Here is a 25,118-nt window from a genome sequence, read left to right on the forward strand (position 1 = left end):
ATTGTGTACATCTCAAATAATGTCTGTATACAACAAAAAAGTACAATGAAGCAGAGAGGGCTACAGTAAGACAAACAGGTTTATTTGGTACAGTGGAGTAAATGAAAGGTATGAATTTTACTCCTGTACAAAAACACATTGAAACCGAACACTGTCGATTTAAGGAGAGCTCAAGTTCCTAGTATTGGCCGTCTGATGGTGTCTCGAAACATGATCAAGCAGATAAACCCAATCATGTACAGAACAATGTTAACAAACAGGTCAATGTGCATCATGAGCACTTAATTCATTGTTAAATAACCTGAATTCATAAAAGGACCCTTTTTTTCTTTGTTAGATCTCAAAGGAGACTGAAATGTCTATAATGTGGTTCCTTATATAGAGGTAAATGATGGTTAGGCCTACCTAACAAATAAGTCACTATTTTTGTCAACAAAAAAAAAAACTCAAGGGGCAAGCGAGCCATGGCTTGATACTGGCCAGCTTAACCTGATCATTCTCCAGGGTCTTTCATTAGGCATCAAATGGGAGAAAACATCTTCAAAACGGATGGTGAGTGTGCATTCCAAATGGACAAAAGTCAGTTCCACCACCTCCGTTTGAAGCATTGGATTTGTGTAAGCATGGGCTATCTAGAAAGACCTTGCACCATTTTACACCCAATTATTCATGGGGGGGGGGGGGGGGCAAGTGCACATTAAGGTGAGAGAATTGGAATTGGGCTGCTAGGCTCCTGATTGTTGCCCGCTGAATATGACCCAGGTATCCCTTGGCCGGCAGGACTGTTTTCTATGGATAGAACAGGTCCCAGCGTGTGCATTTTGGCACATTGAGGCCACTGTAGTTTTAAAAGGACACTTACGGAATAAATGTTTCTGTGTGATAGCAGAGACATTGGTGGCACTTTAGGTTGTGTGTTTTTGTTCTGGTATTGCACATGCAGTCTTTTATCCCTGCTGTGTGGGAGGCTTATTTCCTTTGCGGCCATTCACAAGATCATAACACCTTTCTGAATGGACATCTTCCTACTTGTCTTGTGCTAAAATAGTTACGGAAGGTTCAGAAAGGTTTAGACAAGGCCTTCTGACAGTACAACGTTGAAAAACAAGGGAATGCAGAAAAAAAGAAAGAAAACATGCTGTATCAACCGTGACCCATTGAAGTCCTCTCGTGACTTTTTTTCTACAGATACACTATTTACAATAATTCACCAATGATATTAAATATCAACTTAAATTAAAAGAAACAAATATTAGACTGCTATAAATAGCTACTGTATTTCTCAAGTTGAACAAGACAGTACTAAGACAGTTGCGTATGGTGATTTGTCTCAGTCTTTCAACAACTGAAATGTCTGCATGGGTGTGGTCTTGAAACATAAAAAAGCAGATATACAAAAAAAAGAGAATAAAACTAAAGTTTGTCAGAACTTAGAGATGATTAGTAAAAATGGGTTAATTGAAACTGACAATTGAGGGATTACCGACTGAGATAGTCGAGAAACTCCTAACAGGCGACTCGATCGGCACTTGAAATGGCTGACAGAAATGGTTGACAGTCACATGGACAATAAGGCATGAACCTCTCCCCCTTTCACTATGGCCTAAATATAAACAAATGTAGATAAACAACCTGTGCACTGCAATCTACTCCTAAAAGTGATTGCGCTGACATGCGCTGCGTTTATGGCGAAAGTGATCTCTGGGAAATCAACTTTAAAAAAAGTCTAATCACAGTGCATGGGTCTACCTACATTTGTTTGAATCCCGGTTTCTAACATAAGTCACTCTCTCTCACACACTCCATCTCTTCTACAGCACAAGGGGACCAAAGACACTGTCACAGTAGACAAGAGAGGGCCACAACCGTCACCTCCGATGAGCATTTGCAGTCAAGGGGGGCTATGGTTTCCAGATTGTCACCCTCTGCTTCCCTTTCCCCTCTACCTGGGATTCACATCTTGATCTTGGCATAGAGCAGGTCAATCTGCTCTCGGAAGTGACTGCGGAGGTCGGTCCTCTTGGCCTTTAGCGTGGGCGTCAGGAGGCCGTTCTGGACGGAGAACATCTCAGTGTGCAGCGAGATATCTCTCACCTGCACGAGACAGCATGTTATTCATTATTCAGCTTATTATGTGTTTAGCATCCCATTGAGATGCAAATGTTGTTTTGTTTTTTCCCTACAAGAGTACTCTGGGCTAGAGGCAGCATTATAATCATGCACAATTTGGAACCAGCATCACTTGTGAGTGTTACCGTGTCTAAATGTTACCGTGTCCCTGAGGAATGTGTGGATCGTTAGGAAGGATTCCTCACCTGCTCAAAAGACTTCAGCCCCCCTTCTTTCCCCAGCCTCAGAATGTCCTCCAGGATGGCATTTTTCATCTCCTGGAAAGATAGGCACTTCAGACAAGGCAGTGTAGACAATGCATCTTAATGGCTGTACTTAAAAAGTTCACTCAAAATATCTTTCAGTATTTTGTTCATTAGTCTATCATTAATACAATCCCACCCAAAAATGTGCATGTCAGAAGTCACATTTTCTATATGGAGCACTTTCAGTACAAACAAAAACTGTGATGTGTTTGAGATGAGATTGGTTCTGTTCCGATATCCACACTAGCATGCAAAAAAATGGTAACCGTGCAAGCCTTCATTCTAAGGCTTTACACGCAAATCTTATTTGTCACATGCGCCAAACACAACAGGTGCAGAGCTTACTGTGAAATGCTTACACACAAGCTCTTAACCAACAACACAGTTCAATAAATAGAGTTAAGAAAATATTTACTAAATAAACTGAATAAAATAAAAACAATAACAAGGCTATATACAGGGGGTACCGGTACCACGTCAATGTGCGGGGGTACATGTTAGTCAAGGTCATTTGTACATGTCGGCAGGGGTAAAGTGACTATGCATAGATAATAAGAAGAGAGTAACAGCAGTGTAAAAACAAGAGGGGGGGGGCATTTGATTAATTGTTCAGTAGACTTATGGCTTGGGGGGTAGAAGCTGTTAAGGAGCCTTTTGGACCTTGACTTGGCGCTTCGGTACTGCTTACTGGTTGTCGAGATAAGTCTAGAAAATACATTTTTTGGGCGTTCCTCTGACACTGTCTAGTATATACAGTAGGTCCTGGATGGCAGGAAGCTTGGCCCCAGTGATGTACTGGTGCATACGCACTACCCTCTGTAAGGGGGTATGGCATCACCATACTACGTAGTGATGCAACCGGTCAGAATGCTCTCAATGGTGCAGCTGTAGAACTTTCAGGATCTGGGGACCCATGCCATATTTTTTCAGTCTCCTGAGGGGGAAAAGGCGTTGTCATGCCCTCTTCGCGACTGTCTTGTTGTGTTTGGACCATGAGTTACTGTAGCGGATCTGCAAGATCCAGTGACATTTTGCTGAGGACAACACTTGTTGAAGTGTAAGAGGTATGCTAGCATGGACTGTGGAAATCAGCCACTGAATACACTGTCAGGTAAATCTGCCATACCATTGAAGCTAGCTAACCTTGCTTGCACACATCTCCAAATAAGAACCCTCGATGCCCTTCTTCTTTGCCCATCCTGGTAAGAAGTCTGGATCAGGCACCACAATGCCCACCAGGCATGCCTGTGTCAAACAAGACATTTTAAAACATTTAGCTTTTTAGAATTCCATAAGCATTTATACTAATTTACAAATGTATCAACATTTACAAGCAGTGGCTTATATATGAAAGTCATAAGTGTCACCCAAACAAGTTTCAATTAGATGGTGCACACATCCACATCCAGCATTATGCATGTACATACCCAACCACAAACGAAGTGTTTCAATAGCACAGCAGAAGACTTGGCACACATGATTTGGTTTGTCACAAACCTGCAAGCTATCGCCATGGACAAAGATCTGGGCCACCGGGTCGCTCCGGATGTAGATGTTCTCGACCTTCTCCGGGGCAATGTACTCTCCTTGAGCCAGCTTGAAGATGTGCTTCTTCCTGTCCACGATCTTCAGAATACCATTCTGAAAGTAGAGTAAACAAACTTAATCAGTACTTAGTTAACTACATCAGATTTCGCCCCATTACTACTTTGACACTCTTAGTCAGTCATAGATTGAGGCATAATGTCTGCTGATCTCTTTTGACTGGGACTTATTTCATCATCATCATCAGCTAAGCAGGGTAGGTCCTGGGTCATCAGCTAAGCAGGGTCGGTCCTGGTCGCTCCCTGGATGGGATAACAGATGCTGCTGGCAGTGGTGTTGGAGGGCTAAGGAGATCAATGCCCCAGGGCAGTGAAGGGAACATTGCCCTGCGTAGTGTGCCATCTTTTGGAAGGGACAATAAACGGGTGTCCTGACCCTCTGTGGTCATTAAAAATCCCATTGCAATTCTCGTAAGAGTAGGGGTGTTAGCCCCATTGTCATGGCTAAACTCCCAACCTGGCCCCATTTCATCATGGCCACCTAATCATCCCCCTTATTCCGAACTGGCATATTTCACTCCTCACCTCTCCACCCGATGTGTGGTTAGTATTCTTGGGCATTCTGTGGCAGCAGGTAGCCTTGTGGTTAGAGTGTTGGACTAGTAACCGAAAGGTTGCATGATCGAATCCTTGAGCTGCCAAGGTAAAAACAATCTGTCGTTCTGCCCCTGAACAGGCAGTTAACCCACGGTTCCTAGGCCATCATTGAAAATAAGAATTTGTTCTTAACTGACTTGCCTAGTTAAATAAAGTTAAAAATAAAAAATATATATATTTAAATTCTGGCACAAAAATGGTAACCGTGCAAGCCCCACCAGAGGACAATTTCCCATCCCCACCTTATAGGCTAGCTCAATGTTTGCCAATCTTGGTCCTGGGGACCCAAAGGGGTGCACATTTTTGTTTTTGCCATAGCACTAACAGTTGCTTCAACTAATCAAGTCATCATGCCTAAAGATTGGGTCTCCAGGATCAGAATTGGGAAAGAGCTAGCTGATTTAAAAAAAAACATTAAAAAGCGTAGCCTAGTGTAGAGTTGAATGTAGAGTTGACAGTACTTACAGGCAGCCACTTCCCAATGTCTCCGGTGTGGAGCCAGCCATCCTGATCCAAGGCCTCCTTTGTCTTCTCCGGGTCATTCAGGTAACCCTTGAATACGTTTGGTCCTTTCACACACACCTGCAAAGAAGCAGAATTATATATACATCAAATACAAACATGGGACCAGGATACACACCCACCTCCTCAATTGTGAAGTATCAAAGCAAGCTGGGGAACACCCCCACCCCAGTATTCCAGTCGGTCCCAATACACACGGTAAAGAGATCAATGGAAGGGAGACCAAGGACACAGTCATTGGCGCCCATTCAAAAAAGCGTATCTAACAACGTGGATATTAATCAAATCCGTTCTAGCAGGCCCATAATGCGGTTACTAAAATCTGATTTGGCCATTTTCGCTGCATAATGTTTAGAAGTTGTTCTTTAGGGTTTAGAAAATCCACTACGTGACCAAAAGTATATGGACACATGCTGGTCAAACATCTCATTCCAAAATCATGTGCATTAATATGGAGTTGATCCCCCTTTGCTGCTATAAAACCCTTCACTCTTCTGGGAAGGCTTTCCACTAGATGTTGGAACATTGCTGCGGAGATTGCTTTCATTCAGCCACAAGAGCATTCGTGAGGTCGGGCACTGATGTTGAGAGATTAGGCCTGGTTGCAGTCGGCCTTTCAATTCATCCCAAACGTGTTTGATGGGGTTGAGGTCAGGGCTCTGTGCAGGCCAGTTAAGTTCTTCCACACCGATCACGACAAACCATTTGTGTGGACCTCACTTTGTGCACAGGGGCATTGTCATGCTGAAACAGGAAAAGGCCTTCCCCAAACTGTTGTTACAAAGTTGGAAGCACAGCATCGTCTAGAATGTCATTGTATGCTGTAGCATTAAGATTTCCCTTCACTGTAACTAAGGGGCTTAGCCCAAACCATAAAAAAACAGCCCCATTATTCCTCCTCCACCAAATGCATTGGGGCAGGTAGCGTTCTCCTGGCATCCGCCAAACCCAGACACATCCGTCTGACTGCTAGATGGTGAATCGTGATTCACCATCTAGCTGGCAATGAGCTTTACACTACTCCAGCCGACGCTTGGCATTGAGCACGGTGACCTTAGTCATGTGTGCGGCTGCTCGGCCATAGGGAAACCCATTTCACAAAGTTCCCGACAAACAGTCTCTTGTGCCGATGTTGCTTCCGGAGGCATCTTGGAACTCGGTGTTGCAACCAACAGACAATTTTACGCACTACATGCTTCGGCACTCCCGTTACGTGAGCTTGTGTGGCCTACCACTTCGTGGCTGAGCCGTTGCTGCTCCTAGACGTTTCCATTTCACAATAACAGCACTTACAGTTGACTGGGGCAGCTTTAGCAGAGCAGAAGTTTTACGAACTGACTTGTTGGAAAGGTGGCATCCTATGACGGTGCCATGTTGAATGCCATGGAGCCCTTCAGTAAGGCCATTCTACTGCCAATGTTTGGCTGTGGAGATTGCATGGCTGTGTGCTTGATTTTATACACCCATCAGCAACAGGTGTGACTAAATAGCTGAATCCACTCATTTGAAGGTGTGTCCACATACTTTTGTATATATAGTGTCTGTCTGCTAAATGCTAGCTCCTGTTCAGATAAGCTGGTAGCATAGCTAGCCATATAGAGAGCGATGGTGGTATATGAAGTTGTTTTTAACTGTAATGCAGTTGATTGGTGACAATGACATGAACATGTATTGGAGTTGACAGGCTAATTTTGATGGGTGTTAATGAGGAGATTCTGATCTATCAACAACACAGGGGCCACATGTGTGGAATTTCCATGGTGTTTACATTGTTTTTAGTTTGTTTGGAGTTTGACAAAACAAACTTAAAACCCTACCACTGAGCTTAGCCCTTATTCTTCAATGTTTGCAGATCAGTATGGTGGAAGCTTTACCACTGTAGTGCTTATACCTATCCAGACCCTTCAGATATGCTAACATCGACTAGTTAGGGCCAAGGGGGAGGGACAGGGAGCAATTTGAGACTGAGGTGGGACTTCCATTGGTCTAAACACCTTACCTCTCCTTCCCCATTGGCAGCAAAGTAGTTCATCTCAGTCACATCCACCAGCTTTACATAGTTGCAGGGCAGTGGAGCCCCCACATGACCTGGGCAAAAAGAGATGAGTTGTCACATTCCAGTAACACTTTATTTGGCTGTTCTTTCATAATACCAACATGGTCTCATAAGGTTTCATGAAGAGTTTCCAGTGAGCCAAACAAGACACCAAAGTTCATTGTAGAATCAGAGTAGAGACATTTGTGTGACTTGTTTGTTGGATTAAAGATGTAGTGGTATGCATTGTGCGATGTGGTATGCATTGTGCGATGTGGTAGCAATTGAATGCTTCAGTAACGCTTGAATATGTGTATTACCTGCTGTCCAATCCCCAGGCATGGACATGGTGCACCCGGCTGTGCACTCAGTCTGACCATAGCCTTCGTAAAACTGTCAAGTAGAAGCAGCAGATATTTATTTGAAAGCATTGTAAATTAAGTAACTTGTGTTTCTCATGCTAGTATCATCTATCTTTCTGCACCACAGCAGCCTGAGTGTCGAAAGGTTGCCGAAAGGTGTGAGGTTGATTCCCAAGCATGACGTGATTGTTTTGACTGATAGAAAGAACATTATTGCCAATCTTTCTAAGGCGAATCCTGTTGAACAAACAGGAAAGTTCAAAGAGGGACCTGCTTCTCTAGGGTATGAGACGTGCTAGATTCCAATTCTCTACTTGTAAACTCCCCCTGAAGGATTTAAAAGGTGTGATGAATATGGGGGAAACTCCTTCCAGCCATGCTTGCACCAATCCAAACAATGCTTTTAAAAAGGCATGAGAATTAGGTTAGAGAATTGGAACGCAACCAGGCTCCGCATCCAAATTCCTGAGAAAGCTTGCATTTGTGCACTCTTCCCCACGCATTTATAAGCATTGGATTGGTGGAAGCATGGATTAGAGGGAGTTTATCCTTTCTTGCACCGGTCATTTGATTTGTAAATCCATGAAGGGAAGTCTCACCTGGCAGCCAAGAGCGGCCCGAATGAAGGTCAGGACGGTTGGAGACACTGGGGCCGCTCCTGTGATCATCAGCCTCACACGACCCCCAAGACTGTTCTGGAGAACACAAAGGAGGAAAGACATTGACATCCATGGTTGTACCTCACACAATAGAACAGCGATTCTCAAATTTGGGTCGCACGTGTGGGGAAGAGAAAAACAATATGCCAGTCTGAACTTAAACCAGGTGTGTAGAAATAATGAATTTACCATTTTTTCAATAATTTAATATAGAGCTATTAGCAGTGCCATTTTTGGTTGATTTTCTGGTCTCAACCCAGTGAGTTTGTTAACCTTCAACGACAGTGACGACCAGTTTTGAAGCCTACCAGTTATTTTATTGTTGCCTGTATTAAAATGTTTATTTTGGCATTAATATGCTCGCAATGAGGCAAGTAACAGTGAAACATGCATGAGAACATCAGATGTTCCGGACGACTGAACACGCTCTCCGCAGCCGATGTAAGACTTAAACAGGTCAACATTCACAAGGTCGCAGGGCCAGACGGATTACCAGAACGTGTAGTCAGAGCATGCGCTGACCAACTGGCAAGTGCTTTCACTGACATTTTCAACCAGTCCCTGACTGAGTCTAATAACAACATGTTTCAACCAGACCACCATAGTCAAAGAACACTAAGGTAACCTGCCTAAATGACTACGGACCTGTAGCACTCACATATGTAGCATGAAATGCTTTAAAATGCTGGTCATGGCTCACATCAACACCATTATCCCAGAAACCATCCTTAGTTTTGACAAGATAAAAATCTGTCGTTCTGCCCCTGAACAAGGCAGTTAACCCACTGTTCCCCAGTAGGCTGTCATTGTAAATAAGAATTTGTTCAGTGTTAAAAAAAAACTTTAAAGAAAGTTTAATACATCTACCAAATATTAATTTCCAAAGTTTTCTGCTTCAGTGTCTTTAGATATTTTTTGTCAGATGTTACTATGTAATACTGAAGTATAATTACAAGCATTTCATAAGTGTCAAAGGCTTTTATTGACAATTACATGAAGTCGATGCAAACAGTCAATAGTTGCAGTTTTGACCCTTCTTTTTCAAGACCTCTGCAATCCACCCTGGCATGCTGTCAATTAACTTCTGGGCCACATCCTGACTGATGGCAGCCCATTCTTGCATAATGCTTGGAGTTTGTCAGAATTTGTGGGTTTTTGTTTGTCCACCCGCCTCTTGAGGATTGACCAGTTCTCAATGGGATTAAGGTCTGGGGAGTTTCCTGGCCATGGACCCAAAATAGACGTTTTGCTCCCCGAGCCACTTAGTTATCACCTTTGCCTTATGGCAAGGTGCTCCATCATGCTGGAAAAGGCACGGTTCATCACCAAACTGTTCCTGGATGGTTGGGAAAAGTTGCTCTCGGAGGATGTGTTGTTACCATTCTTTATTCATGGCTGTGTTCTTAGGAAAAATTGTGAGTGAGCCTACTCCCTTGGCAGAGAAGCAACCCCACACATGAATGGTCCCAGGATGCTTTACTGTTGGCATCACGCAGGACTGATGGTAGCGCTCACCTTGTCTTCTCTGGACAAGCATTTTTCCAGATGCCCCAAACAATCGGAAAGGGGATTCATAGAAAATGACTTTACCCCAGTCTTCAGCAGTCCAATCCCAGTACCTTTCGCAGAATTTCAATCTTTCCCTGATGTTTTTCCTGGAGAGAAGTGGCTTCTTTGCTGCCCTTCTTGACACCAGGCCATCTGCCAAAATCCTTCACCTCACTGTGCATGCAGATGCACTCACACCTGCCTGCTGCCATTCCTGAGCAAGCTCTGTACTGGTGGTGCCTTGATCCCGCAGCTAAAATCGACTTTAGGAGATGGTCCTGGTGCTTGCTGGACTTTCTTGGGCGCCCTGAAGCCTTCTTCACAACTATTGAATTGCTCTTCTTGAAGTTCTTGATGAGCCGATAAATGGTTAATTTAGGTGCAATCTTCCTGGCAGCAATATCCTTGCCTGTGAAGCCCTTTTTGTGCAAAACAATGATGACGGCACGTGTTTCCTTGCAGGTAACCATGTTTGACAGAGAAAGAACAATGATTCCAAGCACCACCCTCCTTTTGAAGCTTCCAGTCTGTTATTCAAACTCAATCAGCATGACAGAGTGATCTCCAGCCTTGTCCTCGTCAACACTCACACCTGTGTTAACGAGAGAATCACTGACATTATGTCGGCTGGTACTTTTGGGGCAGGGCTGAAATGCAGTGGAAATGTTTTGGGGCGATTCAGTTCATTTGCATGGCAAAGAGGGACTTTGCAATTAATTGCAATTCATCTGATCATTCTTCATAACATTCTGGAGTATATGCAAATTGCCATCATACAAACTGAGGCAGCAGACTGAAAATTAATATTTGTACTGTACACATTAGCTCAATTAACCGGTGCCCCCGCACACTGACTCCGTACCAGTACCCCCTGTATATAGGGGTACCGGTATAGCCTCGCTATTGTACTGCTGAGCATTAATTATTTGTTACTTTTATATTAATATCTTATTTTTCTTAAAACTGCATTGATGGTTAAGGGCTTGTAAGTAAGCATTTCACTGTAAGGTCTTCCTGTTGTATTCGGCACGTGACAAATAACATTTGATATCTGCCAGCAAATAACTCTCATTTATAAATAAATAAATAAATTAAAATAAAATAACTGAGTTAATAAAGCCGCATAGAAACATTGTCTCTTTTTTGCTATCTGTGGTGGGGCAGCCAGCAGAAAATACTGAGCGTAGGGGTTGGTAATGTTCTCTAGTTGCCACGTGATTGGCTTAGTGTTCTGTCACTCATAGGGACACTACATCACCACAAAATCTAAGGTGAGTGCTAGAAAATTCAAGCCCCTTGGGTGCTGCCATAGTTATATTACAAGTGCCCATCCAAGAAGGCAAAAGGTCATTGGCCACAGATAAATTTACATCAAATAACATATCTACCGTAGCTATGATTGGACTGATCATCATGAAGGAATCAAGTCGACAATCTACTAGCAAATCCTTTTCAATCTTTGTCATATGAAAATAAATTATTGATAAAGTGAATTGGTGCTCATCGGCCATAAACATTACACAAGAAGTTGAAAATCGCAAATTCAACAATGAGTGGTTTGGAAGGAATTAGTGGCTAACTGCAAGCATCTGCTAAACAGTCACTAGCCTGCTATTCAGGGGAGTTGGTGTGTGTGGGCCAAGTCTGGGTTTAAGAGTCTCTTTTCCAAGCTTCAAAGGATAAACATTCAACATTGGCCATGCTGTCAATCCAGCACGACTTCTGCTGCATTCAAAACAACTGGAAACTTGGACATTTCAGACTTCAGTGAGTTCAAAAGAACCTTACCACTGCTACTACACCTGACTTTGGGACTGCTGTTGGGACAGCTTTGTGTAGGTCCTAACATTGTGGGCACTTTCAACATTATAATTATTAATATATTGTTTAGTGCTGTGTTGTGTAGCGGCTTTGCTGCCAAGCATTCAAAAAAAATTGTGGCGAGTCCGCCCCACCAAGATTTACATGCTAAAATCGTCACTGATCGAGAATATGGGCAAAAAGTAATTACTAACAATGAAAGTGTTGGAAATGTTGTTCCCATGATATTAAATGTAGAAATTAAATGAAAATACAGCATTTAAAACAGACAGAAAAAAATATAAAAACGTAACATGTAAAGTGTTGGTCCCATGTTTCATGAGCTGAGAAAAGAACCCAGAAATGTTCCATATACACATTAAGCTCCTCTCTCTCAAGTTGTGTGCGCATCCCTGTTAGTGAGCATTTCCCCTTTGCAAAGTTAATCCATCCACCTGACAGGTGTGGCTATCAAGAAGCTCATTAAAACAGCATGACCATTACACAGGTCCACCTTGTGCTGAGGACAATAAAAGGCCCCTAAAATATGCAGTTGAGGGTGCATGCAATTGGCATGCTGACTGCAGAAATGTTCAATTAATGTTAATTCTCTACCATAAGCCGCATCCAACATTGTTTTAGACGATTCGGCAGCATGTCCAACCAGACTCACAACCGCAGACCACATGTAACACCAGCCCAGGACCGCCACATCAGACGTCTTCACCTGCGGGTTCGTCTGAGTGGGTGTGTCTATAATAAAGCCCTTTTGTAGAGAAAAACAAATTCTGATTGGCTGGGCCTATGCCTTATCAGGCCAAACCATGGCTGTGCCCTTGCCCAGTCATGTAAAATCCATAGATTAGGACATTTATTTCAACTGACCGATTTCTTCATCTGAACTGTAACTCAGTAGAATCAATGACATTTTTGCATCTATATTTTTGTTCAGTATAGTTTTACAGATTGCATTTCGAGCAATTTTTTGCAATGCAAATACTGGGTCGCGACAGACAACCTGGTTAAATATGGGTCCAGAGGCAAAACCAATTGAGAACCACTGCAATAGACAACCTTAAGATAAAAGTATTTTTTCGATATTGGGGTCTGTGGGGGTATTCAATCGGGGCCGATGTTGGAAACATGTTATCCTCTGGATTCTACTCAGTGCATTTTCCCCCCCAATCAAACTCCTTCGGGATCGGTGTGCCTTCCACGGGACGGTTGAGCTAACATAGGCTAATGCCATGAGCATGAAGTTGTAAGTAACAAGAACATTTCTCAGGACAGACATATCTGATCTTGGCAGACCGATTCAATTCTTGTTATCCAACTGCACTGTCCAATTTATAGTAGCTATTTCAGTGAAAGAATATCATACTATTGTTTGAGGAGAGTGCACAATTTTGAACATGAAAAGTAATTAATAAACAAATTAGGCACATTTGGGCAGTCTTGATACAAAATTTTGAACAGAAATGCAATGGTTCATTGCATAAGGCTAAAACTTGACATACACTGGTGCCATCTAGTGGCCAAAATCTAAATTGCACCTGGGCTGGAATAACATGGCCTTTCAAAGATGACACACACACACACATATATTTTCTTTTTTTCTTTGTATTATATTTTACCCGATCTAATGTGTTATACTCTCCTACATTCCCTTCACATTTCCATAAACTTCAAAGTGTTTCCTTTAAATGGTACCAAGAACATGCATATCCTTGCTTCAGGCAGTTAGATTTGGGTATGTCATTTCAGGCTAATGTTTTTATTTTATTTTTTATTTATTTTTTAAAAGGGGGCTAATCCTTTTAAGTGTTGCATTATAATGCATCATACAAATTTGCCATGATGAAAAATACTAATGTGTGGCACTTTCTTACCACCAATTAATTTTACCATTAACCCTCATCTTTACAATACCCACAATCCTAAAAAAACATTTTATTTAACATATTTTTACCTTTACCTTGCTCGGGGGATTCGATCCAGCAACCTTTTGGCTCATGGCCCAACACTAACCACTAGGCTACCTGCCGTTCCTAACCTTAACCCTCACCCAGAACCCGAAACCAAAACTTGGCTCATACAAGTTGCAACATTAAAGTCAACATTGTCCTTTCTTGCACGACCATCATGTTCCTATCCATGTGTACCTGGACTTTTTGGAAGATGAGCTTGTCCCACAAGCTGTCCTTCCTGACTATGCCATTCATCATCTCCGCATGCTTCCTCCTGGAGGCGAAAACCAGCAGCCATCTTTTCAGTGGCGTGTTGGCCTGTCCGAAGATCTTTGAAGGAGAGAGGAAAATAAATCTTATTTATTTATCTTGCAAAGGATATTGGTCTTATGCCCAGCTCCCAACCTTGAGCCTTCATCAAGGGCAAAACTGGGGTGGATGGATAGCAACAATCTGGAAAGCAGCAGCCCATTGGTTGACAGTTCAGTTTGCTCTTTTATAGCCCAGCCCAGGATTTGAACCAGTGCCTGTCCAGCTACTGGTCCACCTGTCTGACCTCTGGGCTACCTACCACCCCTTCTCCAAAGAAAAGAGAGAATTCAACAATATATCAAACCCCAAAGCAATCTAGGCCACTCAGCTATTTGAAACCTTTGTGGTCAAATTCAGTTCAACCCACCTTTGCAATGTTTATGAAGCATCTTGGTTTTCATACCATTGCCCACACCTACCCATGCTTTAAGTAAGGTTTCAATACACATGTACAACCTTTCCAAGACATTTTTGTATTCATCTTTTATGCATGTCCCATTAAAATAAATCCAGCTACTGGTACTAAATGATACGGTCATATTATTGTTGAAAACATCTTTCAGGGTCTACAGTATATCTGACCTTGTCAAACATGCGGTTGAGCAGGCGGGGGACGACAGGGAAGACTGTTGGCTGCAGGGTCTTCAGGTCGTCCATCAGGAGCCGAATGTCCCCCTGGAAGTAGCCAATCCGTGCACCGTGCACCAGGATCACTCCCTGGAGAAGGGTGGAGGTTGTGAGAAGGAGGCAGATGAAAAAGGAAGTGTCCGTTAACTGTCAAGTACACGTGTAAAATATGTTCCAACAAATTTTAGGTGATCTAGCTTTGAGTTTGCACTTTTGTGGTAGTGGGCAAACTAAATCAAGCTAAGCTCAATTATTTGACATTAAGTGTATTTAAAAAAAGGGGGCAATCCGCAATTGCTACAACCATTTTTGGCCTTTTAAAATAATTATATTTATCTACACACACACACGGATTCTTGAAGAATGTAACTTATGCCCGATGAGCTTCGTCCAACTGTCATATCCCATCAGAATCCAAAATAAGCTTATTTTACTCCAATGTTTATAAACAAAGAAAATGTAAACAAAACACTATAGCCACAAAACAAGGTTAAAACTCAAATTCTGATATAATGGATGGTCAATCCTTGCAGTCTCAGTTTTAACAAGGGTAAAATGAAACAAGGGGTTCCAGCTTCTCGTCATTCTATCAGTTTCAGTACGTACCTCCACTACCCTCTCAAACATGTGTGCTAGAGGTAGGTAGGACATGTGAATGTCGTGGAGGTTCAGCATGCAGTGCACCTGCGGAAGACACACACCCACCCGCGTCAGGCATTGCATTACCTCAAAAACCCTCTCAAACATGTGGGCCAATGGCAGGAAGGAGATGAGCACATCCTTAGTGCTGGGCTTGAGTATGCTCTGAGTAGACAGAGCGGAAAAAGATATGGAAGGGAAAAAAGGAAAAAAAGGGAACGGATAGGAGAGGACAGACAGGAAAGTCAGTCAACATGAAGATTGAGGAACAAGAGTGAGAAAAAAAATAACTGACTGGATTTTAAAAGGGCATTTAGCAGGGTGGTGGGTAAGGAAGTGCAAAGAAGGCTTGGTAAATAGCAGCTTTCCACACATTGTGGAATACAACAGTACATATTAACATGACACTAAGCATAATAAGGGCCCATTTTGTTTTACTTGCCCATCTAAGCAGAGGAAAATGTTAAGATAAAAATAGCTGTTTTTAAGCCAGGTTTGTTATTGCAAATAAGAACTTGTTTTCTATTGTTACCAGGTTAAATAAATTATACTTACTGTTATAAGAAAACACTTAGTTTCACGATACCTATATTTCTTTTGATATTCACAATGCTTACACTTCCTTTGATAAGCCATTCAAGGAACAAATTAATCAAAAGGGTGGTTAGTTTACCTCTGTTATCTTGATGAAAGCAGCACAATTGGCAATAACATTGCCATGTGTAAGCATTCCACCCTTTGGGTTTCCTGGGAATAAAAGAAAACAAGTGACCATTTATTAAATCTTGAAGGTTAGATGCTTCACGTTTTCAGTAAACAATATCACTAATAAAAAGAGTCAGTAATTCATGTGTGGGAGAGTCTCCATCCATGGAAATGGATTAGTACAGTTTATCAACTGGATCATTCATGTCACAAGGGTCCAAGTGTAACACACATCCTCCTGATCATGCATGTGCACAGTATGTCAGTGAGTGTTTCTTCACACTTGACTATCGTACTATTTGTATTACATTACACATGTCAGTGTCCTGGCCTATTTTTCTACTGTGTTGCTTTTGAAATAAGACTGTTCATACTTTTAAAATGTCTACACTCTCTACTATGAATCCCTGACTATGAAAAGCCTGACCTTAAGAGTCTTGAAGTGTTTGAACCCTCTATAGCCATTATGGTTATTCTCCGACCCTGCTGGTCCCTTATGAACATTTTAACATCTTGACAAAACAAAATTGGGACTTAAATGGTACTCTTAAAACTCTACCCGGTACAGCGCGAAGAGGACTGGTCACCCCTCTAGGTTTCTTCCTTTTCCAATGAGTTTTTCCTGGCCACAGTGCTTCTACCTCTGCATTGCTTATTCTATGGGGTTTTAGGATGGGTATCTCAAATCAATTCATATTTTATTTGTCACATGCGCCGAATACAACAGGTGTAGGTAGACCTTACCGTGAAATGCTTACTTACAAGTCCTTAACCAACAATGCAGTTCAAGAAATAGAATTAAGAAAATATTTACTAAAATCAAATAAAAAGTAATAATGAGGAAATGGTTCAATTCACAATCTTATAATTTATTTGTAAATTATGCCTAAGCGTTGGAGCGTGCCCCTGGCTATTTGTACATTTAAAAAATGTAAATAACAACATGGTTCTGTCTGGTTTGCTTAATATAAGGAATTTGAAATTATTAACACTTAAGTATATTTGATCAATTACATGTATTTTTGCTACTTAAGTATATTGAAAACCAAATACTTCTAGACTTTTACTCAAGTAGGATTGGGTAATTTGTACATGTAGGTAGGGGTAAAGTGACTATGCATTGATAATAAACAGCGAGTAGCAGCAGTGTAAAACAAGGGGGGGGGGGGGGGGGGGGGGGGGGGGGGGGCGCAATGCAAATAGTCCGGGTGGCCATTTAATTAATTTCTTCAGCAGTCTTATGCCTTGGGGGTAGAAGCTGTAAAGCAATTTGTGACAACTACCGATGTAAAAAAAAAAAAAAAAAAGCTTTATAAAATTCATTTGATTGTTTTAATGTGGGATATGCAAATTCTGAAATACCGAGTAGTGACATGAAGGCAGAATTAATGCACACACACCTGTGGTTCCACTAGTGAAGCAGATGAGTGCCAGGTCCTCTGGTGTTGGGGGCTATAGCAGACCACAAAGAGATTTAAGAGCGAACTAGTAGCACGTTATTTTAACAGTACAGACATAACAGATATTCACAAACAAATAACATAGTAAAGACAGTAATAACCTACTACTTATATCATTTGTTTCTTTGGGATTCATTAAATCACCACTGTTTGAATGAACCGCAATATGGATTTGAACAGTCCTACTCACCAATGGCTGGTGGTGGTGGGCCTTGCCAACAGCCTGAGGGTGACAAGGGAACAGTAAAGAAAACGTGACACAATTCAGTTACATTTTTTCCCGCATTGAAACATCAGCTCTAACATAAGAAAACATATCTGGGATATGCATAACCAAACAAAACTGGAGAAAAGATCAAAATGAGGACACTGCTCGAACAAGCTGGTTTTCTCAATGAGCCTCTGGATAAGAGCCTTGGCTAAACGGGAATACTGTAAACATAGAAGTACATTACATTTTAGAGCTTACCTCCACATCCTTCAGGCTAAGGATCTCGATGCTGCTCTGCTGCCCGCGGGCCATCAGCTCCTCGTCAAAGGCCTCCATGAGCACGATGGTCTTCAATGTGTGCTCCTTGCCGCTCACGCAGTCCAGGATGAGCCGCGCTTTCTCCGCCAAGTCACAGATCACCGTAGAGATGGCGGCTGAAAACATGGGATGGCACTGGGTTATTTATTGTCAACTTATTTTTTTATGTTCCGTGACGGTCGAGGTATAGTCCCGTCTTTTGTCCTGAGAAATGTATTTAGTTACACATTAATTGAACGTTCTTGTATAATGCCTACAGTAGTGACATAACCATGACTTGTCATCTAATGACATGTAATCTGCATAAACTCTTACGTTTTCAGTGTTATTGTGAGATTTCAGTGCATCATAATGCTTCATAAGTTTATATGACAATCTAAAGTAATGTTTGAAATAATAACTTCTATATCATAAACAAATATTTGAGGGCCGCCGTGTCTGCTGGTTGATACTAGTTCATTCTACAGCTGGTGAGGAAGCCAAGACAGACACGTTTGCCAGTGTGGAATGTAGCTACTGTAGCCCCTTCGCACATGTAGATCTGTAATATAGAATATTGTGTGTGTGGTACCCATGAGTAAAATTGACAGACTAAGGGGCTTTTCCTGTTCTAGTTATTCTAATTCTAAGGAAAAGTCTAGGGGTCAATTTTGGATATCAGCCCGCACTTTTGTGACCTTGTTCCAAATAGTGTTTGTGGTTGCCCTGTGACATACCTTGGTCGATGATGTATTCAATGGCCTCAAGGCCTAGCGTGTCATACAGTGGTACACACACCAGGGAGTATGTGTAACAGGCCAGCTCTGAAATGGTCCACTGTAGGAGAGGACATGGATAACATCAGTACATTTTTTATCAAGGTTTGACGCAGAGGTCCGAAATCGTTCTTGCTAAAAGCATATACTAAAATCAGCAAAAAAGAAACATCCTCACTGTCAACTGCATTTATTTTCAGCAAATTTAACCTGTCTAAGTATTTGTATGAACATAAGATTCAACAAACGAACTACACAACTTCCACAGACATGTGACTGACTGGTGGCCACACCAGATACTAAGTACTGCAGTGCATCTCCTCCTCATGGACTGCACCAGATTTGCCAGTTCTTGCTGTGAGATGTTACCTCACTCTTCCACCAAGGCACCTGCAAGTTCCCTTCCCTGTAACGCACAGCGTTGATTGCCTGCAATGACAACAAGCTCAGTCCGATGATACTGTGACACACCTCCCCAGACCATAACGGACCCTCCACCTCGATCCCGCTCCAGAGTACAGGTCTCTGTGTAAAGCTCATTCCTTGACGATAAATGCGACTCGTCAGTGAAGAGCACTTTTTGCCAGTCCGGTCTGGTCCAGCGACGGTGGGTTTGTGCCCATAGGCGACGTTGTTGCTGGCGATGTCTAGTGAGGACCGGCCTTAAAACAGGCCTATATGTAAAAGGGGATGTGCGCACAAGTAAAAGCAAGAGTGTGCAAGAAAGAGGGAGAGAAATAATTGTTGCTGCTCATTCCTCTTACCTCTGGCCTGTTCTGGGAAAAGATGCCGATATGCTTGTCTCCAGTCTGGGAGTGCCCCCTGTGGAGGAGAGCCGAGCCAATGCACTCGGCTTTGTCTGCAACCTTCACAAAACAAATAGCAAAGATGCTCTTACTTTTCCCCATTTGAACAATCATATGACCCATTCCGGTTTGAGGGAATTCATTATGAATTACAAAGATAAAAAAGTAAAACATCTATATAAAAAAGATGGGCACTATGCAAATCTCTCATTTGTTAATGGCGTATATATCCTATTCAGTTAATTGTTAAACTGACTGAAGAATGAACTAATTAACCAAATTAGCTATAAAATGTCTAAAGTCCGATGCTCAAAGAGAAGCCAACTGGAACTACCTTTTCCATCTAAAAAAAAATGGCAGTATAGCTCACCTCTCGGTATGACAGCCACTCGTAAGGCTGGTTGGGTTTTCGTGATCCTAGACAGGGCCCATCATCTGGAAAGTAAAAGACAGTGCCCTTGTGACGACAACACTGCGGTTCTCTAAATGCTTACTGATGGAAAACCATGGTCCTTATACGATATTCTTCTCACAACTTAAGACAAAAGTTGTAGAATTTCATTTACATTGTTCATTATTATTCCAGTGTTGGCCCTCGGGAAAATAAACATTTTGCTGCACCTGCGATAACATGGAAGTCTGTGTACGCGACCAATACAAGTTGATTTTATAATAAGCCACAAGTCAGTTAGAACCAGACCAGGGTTAAAATACTATTCAAACTCATTTTTGTCAGTGCTTGATTGAGCTTGCCTGGCACAATGGAACCAATAGAATGCACACGTACAAATCCTTCCATCTGGCGCTCCAGGCGACAAAAGCTAAGGCTAAAAGTATTTGAAAGATTTCAAAAATAGTATTTGAACCTAGGTCTGGTTACAACCATAGGTCGGCAGGATTGCACCAATCTTGCAGAGAATAATGCACACATCCCAATAGTGTGCTGCTGAAAATAATAGCATGATGCAGACAGTTTTAGTAGAACAACTTTAATGAAAAAAGTTAAGAAACCCTAAATTCCTAGAGGTAGAGTTTCAGACGATGATAACTGTATAATATGGCATGTGGTGATTTCAATTGAATTAGGCACATTACCATCAACTCATTGTGTTGTGGTTTACCTTGCCATGTTTTTGCAATATATACAGACTATTCATCAGCATAACATACATCTCCCTCAACTGTATAATACTCAAATGAACTATAAAAATATTGATTTACTATTAAGGTTGCTTACTATTAAGACTGACTTGTCTGTGGCTGCATGCCTGTTGTCCTTTGAGTCTACACATCAACTAAATAAAGAAAAGATAAAAAAATACACCCCCCCCCCCCCCCCCCCCAAAAAAAAGAAAAAAGAAAACGTGTTTGTTGATTTGTTTGTGGAAGAGTACTCACTGGACACCCGCAGGCCTCGGAGGAATACTTCGTACATGGTCCGCGCGTCACTGTAGTAGTGTGTCATGTGCTCATCGTCGTTATTCAGAATAGACCGCCTGACGTAACCGTCACCCTGTGAGGAGAGAGACATAGTTAAGTTGGGTCTTAAGAACATTTTGAAATAGAGGTTGACCGATTAATTAGGGCCAATTCCAAATTTTCATAACAATCGGAAATCTGTATTTTTGGACACCGATTTGGCTTTTTAATTTTTTTTTATTTAACTAGGCAAGTCAGTTAAAAACACAGTCTTATTTACAATGACGGCCTAGGAACGGTGGGTTAAAACTACCTTGTTCAGGGGCAGAACAACAGATTTTTACCTTGTCAGCTCAGGGATTCAATCTTGCAACCTTACGGTTAACTAGTCCAACGCTCTAACCACCTGCCTCATTGCACTCCACGAGGAGCATGCCTGTTATGTGAATGCAGTAAGAAGCCAAGGTAAGTTGCTAGCTAGCATTAAACTTATTTTTTTTTAAAACAATCATAATCACTAGTTAACTACACATGGTTGATGATATTACTACTTTATCTAGCGTGACATGCGTTGCATATAATCGATGAGGTGCGCATTCGTGAAAAAGGACTGTCGTTGGGTTGCTCCAACGTGTACCTAACCATAAACATCAATGCCTTTCTTAAAATCAATACACAAGTATATATTTTTAAACCTGCATATTTAGTTACTATTGCCTGCTAACATGAATATCTTTTAACTAGGAAAATTGTGTCACTTCTCTTGCAACAGAGTCAGGGTATTTGCAGCAGTTTGGGCCGCCTGGCTCGTTGCGAACTGTGTGAAGACTTTCTTCCTAACAAAGACAGCCAACTTTGCCAAACAGGGGATGATTTAACAAAAGCACATTTGCAAAAAAATCACAATCGTTGCACGACTGTACCTAACCATGAACATCAATGCATTTCTTAAAATCAATACACAGAAGTATATATTTTTAAACCTGCATATTTAGCTAAAAGATATCCAGATTAGCAGGCAATATGGGGTGGACAGGGTAGTCTTACCCTATGAGTGCTGGTGTGTGTACAGAATTCTGTTCTAGCCAAGCAGCAACACACCTAATTCAAATAACCAAATTCTTAATTGAAGAATATGGTTAGGTGATTAGTAGAATAGTAACTGCTTGGCTGGAACAAAGGCATGCATCCACACCAGTCCTTGCACAGGGAAGATTCATTGCCCATTCATCAATTAGAGCAGTTTTATTCAATCTTAATCCTGGGGCCCACAGGATGTGCTGGCTTTTGTTCAACACTGTATGAACACACCTAATTCAATGAATCAAGGGCTGGATCGATTGAAATGAAAGTGTTACTGCTAGGCAGGAAGAAAATCCTTGCTGAGTGAGTGAGTGAGTGAGTGAGTGAGTGAGTGAGTGAGTGAGTGAGTGAGTGAGTGAGTGAGTGAGTGAGTGAGTGAGTGAGTGAGTGAGTGAGTGAGTGAGTGAGTGAGTGAGTGAGTGAGTGTGTGTGTCAAAAACCATGGTTATAAAAATAAAAATGTTAGGTCTGGAAAAAAAGGTAAGAAATATTTTTACCAAGATTTTGAATACACATTTCATAATTCCACACTTAACCTCCTGCATTCAAACCAACCATGAACAAATGTCTCATGTCTTAACTAAAATAGAGTAAATGGTGTCAAGCTCTCTGTGTAACCCTTGTGTTAACATGTTGCAAATGGCCTAGCTGCTGCACTCAGGAATTGCTTTTATGTAGCTTTAAGAAATAAGCCAAACATCCAAAGGCACTCCCCAGATCCTATTTCGGTCACAATGAGACCATTCAGGCTGACTTGACAGACAGAGACACACAGAAACTTGATCATCGTGGTTGTGTCTCATATTTATAATGGCAGTTCGGTCACACACACACAACCTTTCTTATGGATAAGTAAAAAGTATTCTATGGAGCAAAAGATTCAGCACAGATTTCAGGTTATTTACTTGCTGTAGCATTAGCATGGTTTAGTGCAAAACAATATGTATGTTAGGACCCATGTTAGCATGCTCCAAATAGCATGGGTTCACATTATTAGTCATATGTATGGGAAACCTGTGTTATACATCTACGAAATGCTTACTTGCATGTTCCTCCAACAAGTAAGCAATAACAAAAGATAAGAACTGAAAGTATAATACGAGAAGGCACAATATAGTCCAATATTTACATGTGTATTGGAGAAGGATGTGCAAGTATATAAATTGAGCAGTATAAATAGAGCCTGGTAGCAGTATTTGTGATCTGTGAGTGTAGCATGAATATAAACTGCATGAAAGGAGCATACAAAAACATTAACACCTGCTCTTTCCATGACAGACTGACCAGGTGAACACTATGATCCCTTACTTAATAAATTCACTTCAAAATCAGGACCCAGGGCAGCATGCCAAATTTCTTCAGCTGCCTTAGGAAGGAGCGACGCTGTTGCGCCCTCTCGCATAGAGTGATGGTGTTATTGGTCCATGGCAAGTTCTCGGTGATGTGGACACTGAGGAACTTAAACATATGACTCTACTGCAGTCCCGTTGATGTGGATTGGGGCATGTTTCCTCTTCTGCTTCCTGAAGTCAAGAATCAACTCCTTTGTTTTGCTGACGTCGAGGGAGAGTTTGGTGTAATGACACCACAATGCCAGCTCACCTCCTCCCTATAGGCAGATTAGTTGTTGGTTCAGGCCTACAACCATGGTGTCGTCAGCAAACTTGATGGAATTGGTGTCGTGCAAACCCACGCAGTTGTGGGTGAACACTGAGAACTGAGAACACACCCCTGGTGGGCCGCTGCTTCTAGAGTCCGTGTGTAGGGGATATTGTTGCTGATCCTCACAGCTTGTGGTTTACCTGCCAGTCAGGAAGTCCAGGATCCAGTTGTAGAGGGTGGTGTCCAGACCCAGGATTCTGAGCTTGGTGGGAACAATAGTGTTGAATGCTGAACTGTAGTCAATGAACAGCATTCTCACACAGGAGTTAATCTTGTCCAGATGTGTTATTGTCATGTAAATAGCGATGAAAAAGCCATCTTCTGTGGATCTGTTGGAGCGGTAGGCAAATTGGAGTGTGCCTGGAATACTGGCCTTGATGTGGGCCATAACCAGCCACTCGAAGCACTTAATGACGATGGAGGTGAGTGCAATGGGGCTAGAGTCTTGGGCACGTCACCTAGTTTTTCTTTGGGCAATGGTTGCCTCCTTAGAGGCTGAGGCTTCTATGGGAACCACACAGATGGATTTGCTTTTGTAGTCTATAGTCCTTACCACATGCGACAAGAGTTAGCTGTCGAACATATGTGTTGTCTTTTTGGGTCCCTAATAGATTTACAGAGCTCTTAACTGCTTGCCTTGTACGAGTCACGTGCCACCGAGTCATTGGGGTTCATTCTGCTGACATTGACCCCTGCAGAACAAGCTCTCAGCATTGTACAGAGATCTTAATTTATTCAGGGATTTTGGTTGGGGTAGGATGTCCGGATTGTTATTGTGGGTATAAGCAACACATTTCCTAATGAAGCCTGTGACTTATAATGCATTTTCCGCAATGTTGATGGATAAGTCCTGGGTGGATGAATCTTTGAACATACATTATACAGGGCATTCGGAAAGTATTCAGACCCCTTGACTTTTTCACATTTACGCCTTATTCTAAAAAATAAAATAAAAATGAATTCCCCCATAAATCTACACACCCATAATGACAAAGCCAAAAAGTGTAAATTTATAACAAATTTAAAAAAATTGAAATATTACTATTCAGACCCTTTACGCAGTACTTTGTTGAAGCACCTTCGGCAGCAACTACAGCCTCGAGTCTTCTTGGATATGACGCTACAAGCTTGGTAAACCTGTATTTGGGAAGTTTCTTCCATGCTTTTCTGCAGAGCCCCTCAAGCTCTGTCAGGTTGGATGGGGAGCGTCACTGCACAGCTATTTTCAGGTCTCACAGAGAGGTTCAAGACCAGGCTCTGGCTGGGCCAATCAAGGGCATTGAGAATAGTCCCAAAGCCACTCCTGCGTTGTCTTGGCTGTGTGCTTAGGGTCGATGTCCTGTTGGAAGGTGAACCTTCGCCCCAGTCTGAGGTCCTGAGCAGGTTTTCATCAAGGATCTCTGTACTTTGCTCTGTTCAGCTGTCCCTTGATCCTGACTAGTCTCCCAGTCCCTGAAAAACATCCCCACAGCATGCTGCACCGTAGGAATGGTGCCAGGTTTCCTTCCTGCTTGGCATTCAGGCGAAAGAGTTGAATCTTGGTTTCATCAGAACAGAACATTTGGTTTCTCATGGTCTGAAAGTCTTTAGGTGCCTTTTGGCAAACTCCAAGTGGGCTGTCATGTGCGTTTTATTGAGGAGTGGCTTCCATC

At 42.0% G+C, this 25,118-nt stretch overlaps 1 protein-coding gene across 2 annotated transcripts in view; it reads right to left on the minus strand.

Moving 5' to 3' along the window:
• Positions 1-61: 61 nt before the first annotated feature.
• acsl1a (acyl-CoA synthetase long chain family member 1a) overlaps positions 62-25,118 on the minus strand; it is a 62,560-nt gene continuing 37,503 nt past the window's right edge. Inside the window, exons 3-21 of one of the 2 annotated variants that reach the window (XM_036933377.1) lie at positions 20,701-20,815; positions 19,673-19,737; positions 19,261-19,362; positions 18,458-18,557; positions 17,682-17,857; positions 17,403-17,435; positions 17,153-17,204; positions 15,721-15,794; positions 15,015-15,092; positions 14,364-14,498; positions 13,665-13,799; positions 8,095-8,190; positions 7,454-7,526; positions 7,098-7,186; positions 5,042-5,158; positions 3,873-4,016; positions 3,519-3,620; positions 2,316-2,387; positions 62-2,094 (exon numbers count right to left, since the gene is read on the minus strand). In XM_036933377.1, the coding sequence (XP_036789272.1) occupies positions 1,954-2,094; positions 2,316-2,387; positions 3,519-3,620; positions 3,873-4,016; positions 5,042-5,158; positions 7,098-7,186; positions 7,454-7,526; positions 8,095-8,190; positions 13,665-13,799; positions 14,364-14,498; positions 15,015-15,092; positions 15,721-15,794; positions 17,153-17,204; positions 17,403-17,435; positions 17,682-17,857; positions 18,458-18,557; positions 19,261-19,362; positions 19,673-19,737; positions 20,701-20,815 (1,899 nt within the window). In that variant the 3' untranslated portion in view covers positions 62-1,953. Of the gene's footprint in view, positions 2,095-2,315; positions 2,388-3,518; positions 3,621-3,872; positions 4,017-5,041; positions 5,159-7,097; positions 7,187-7,453; positions 7,527-8,094; positions 8,191-13,664; positions 13,800-14,363; positions 14,499-15,014; positions 15,093-15,134; positions 15,213-15,720; positions 15,795-17,152; positions 17,205-17,402; positions 17,436-17,681; positions 17,858-18,457; positions 18,558-19,260; positions 19,363-19,672; positions 19,738-20,700; positions 20,816-25,118 lie in introns of both variants that reach the window. The other variant, XM_021619047.2, reaches the window with a different exon arrangement.

This window comes from Oncorhynchus mykiss, chromosome 10, assembly GCF_013265735.2.
Source record: "Oncorhynchus mykiss isolate Arlee chromosome 10, USDA_OmykA_1.1, whole genome shotgun sequence".
Taxonomy (NCBI): Eukaryota; Metazoa; Chordata; class Actinopteri; order Salmoniformes; family Salmonidae; genus Oncorhynchus; species Oncorhynchus mykiss.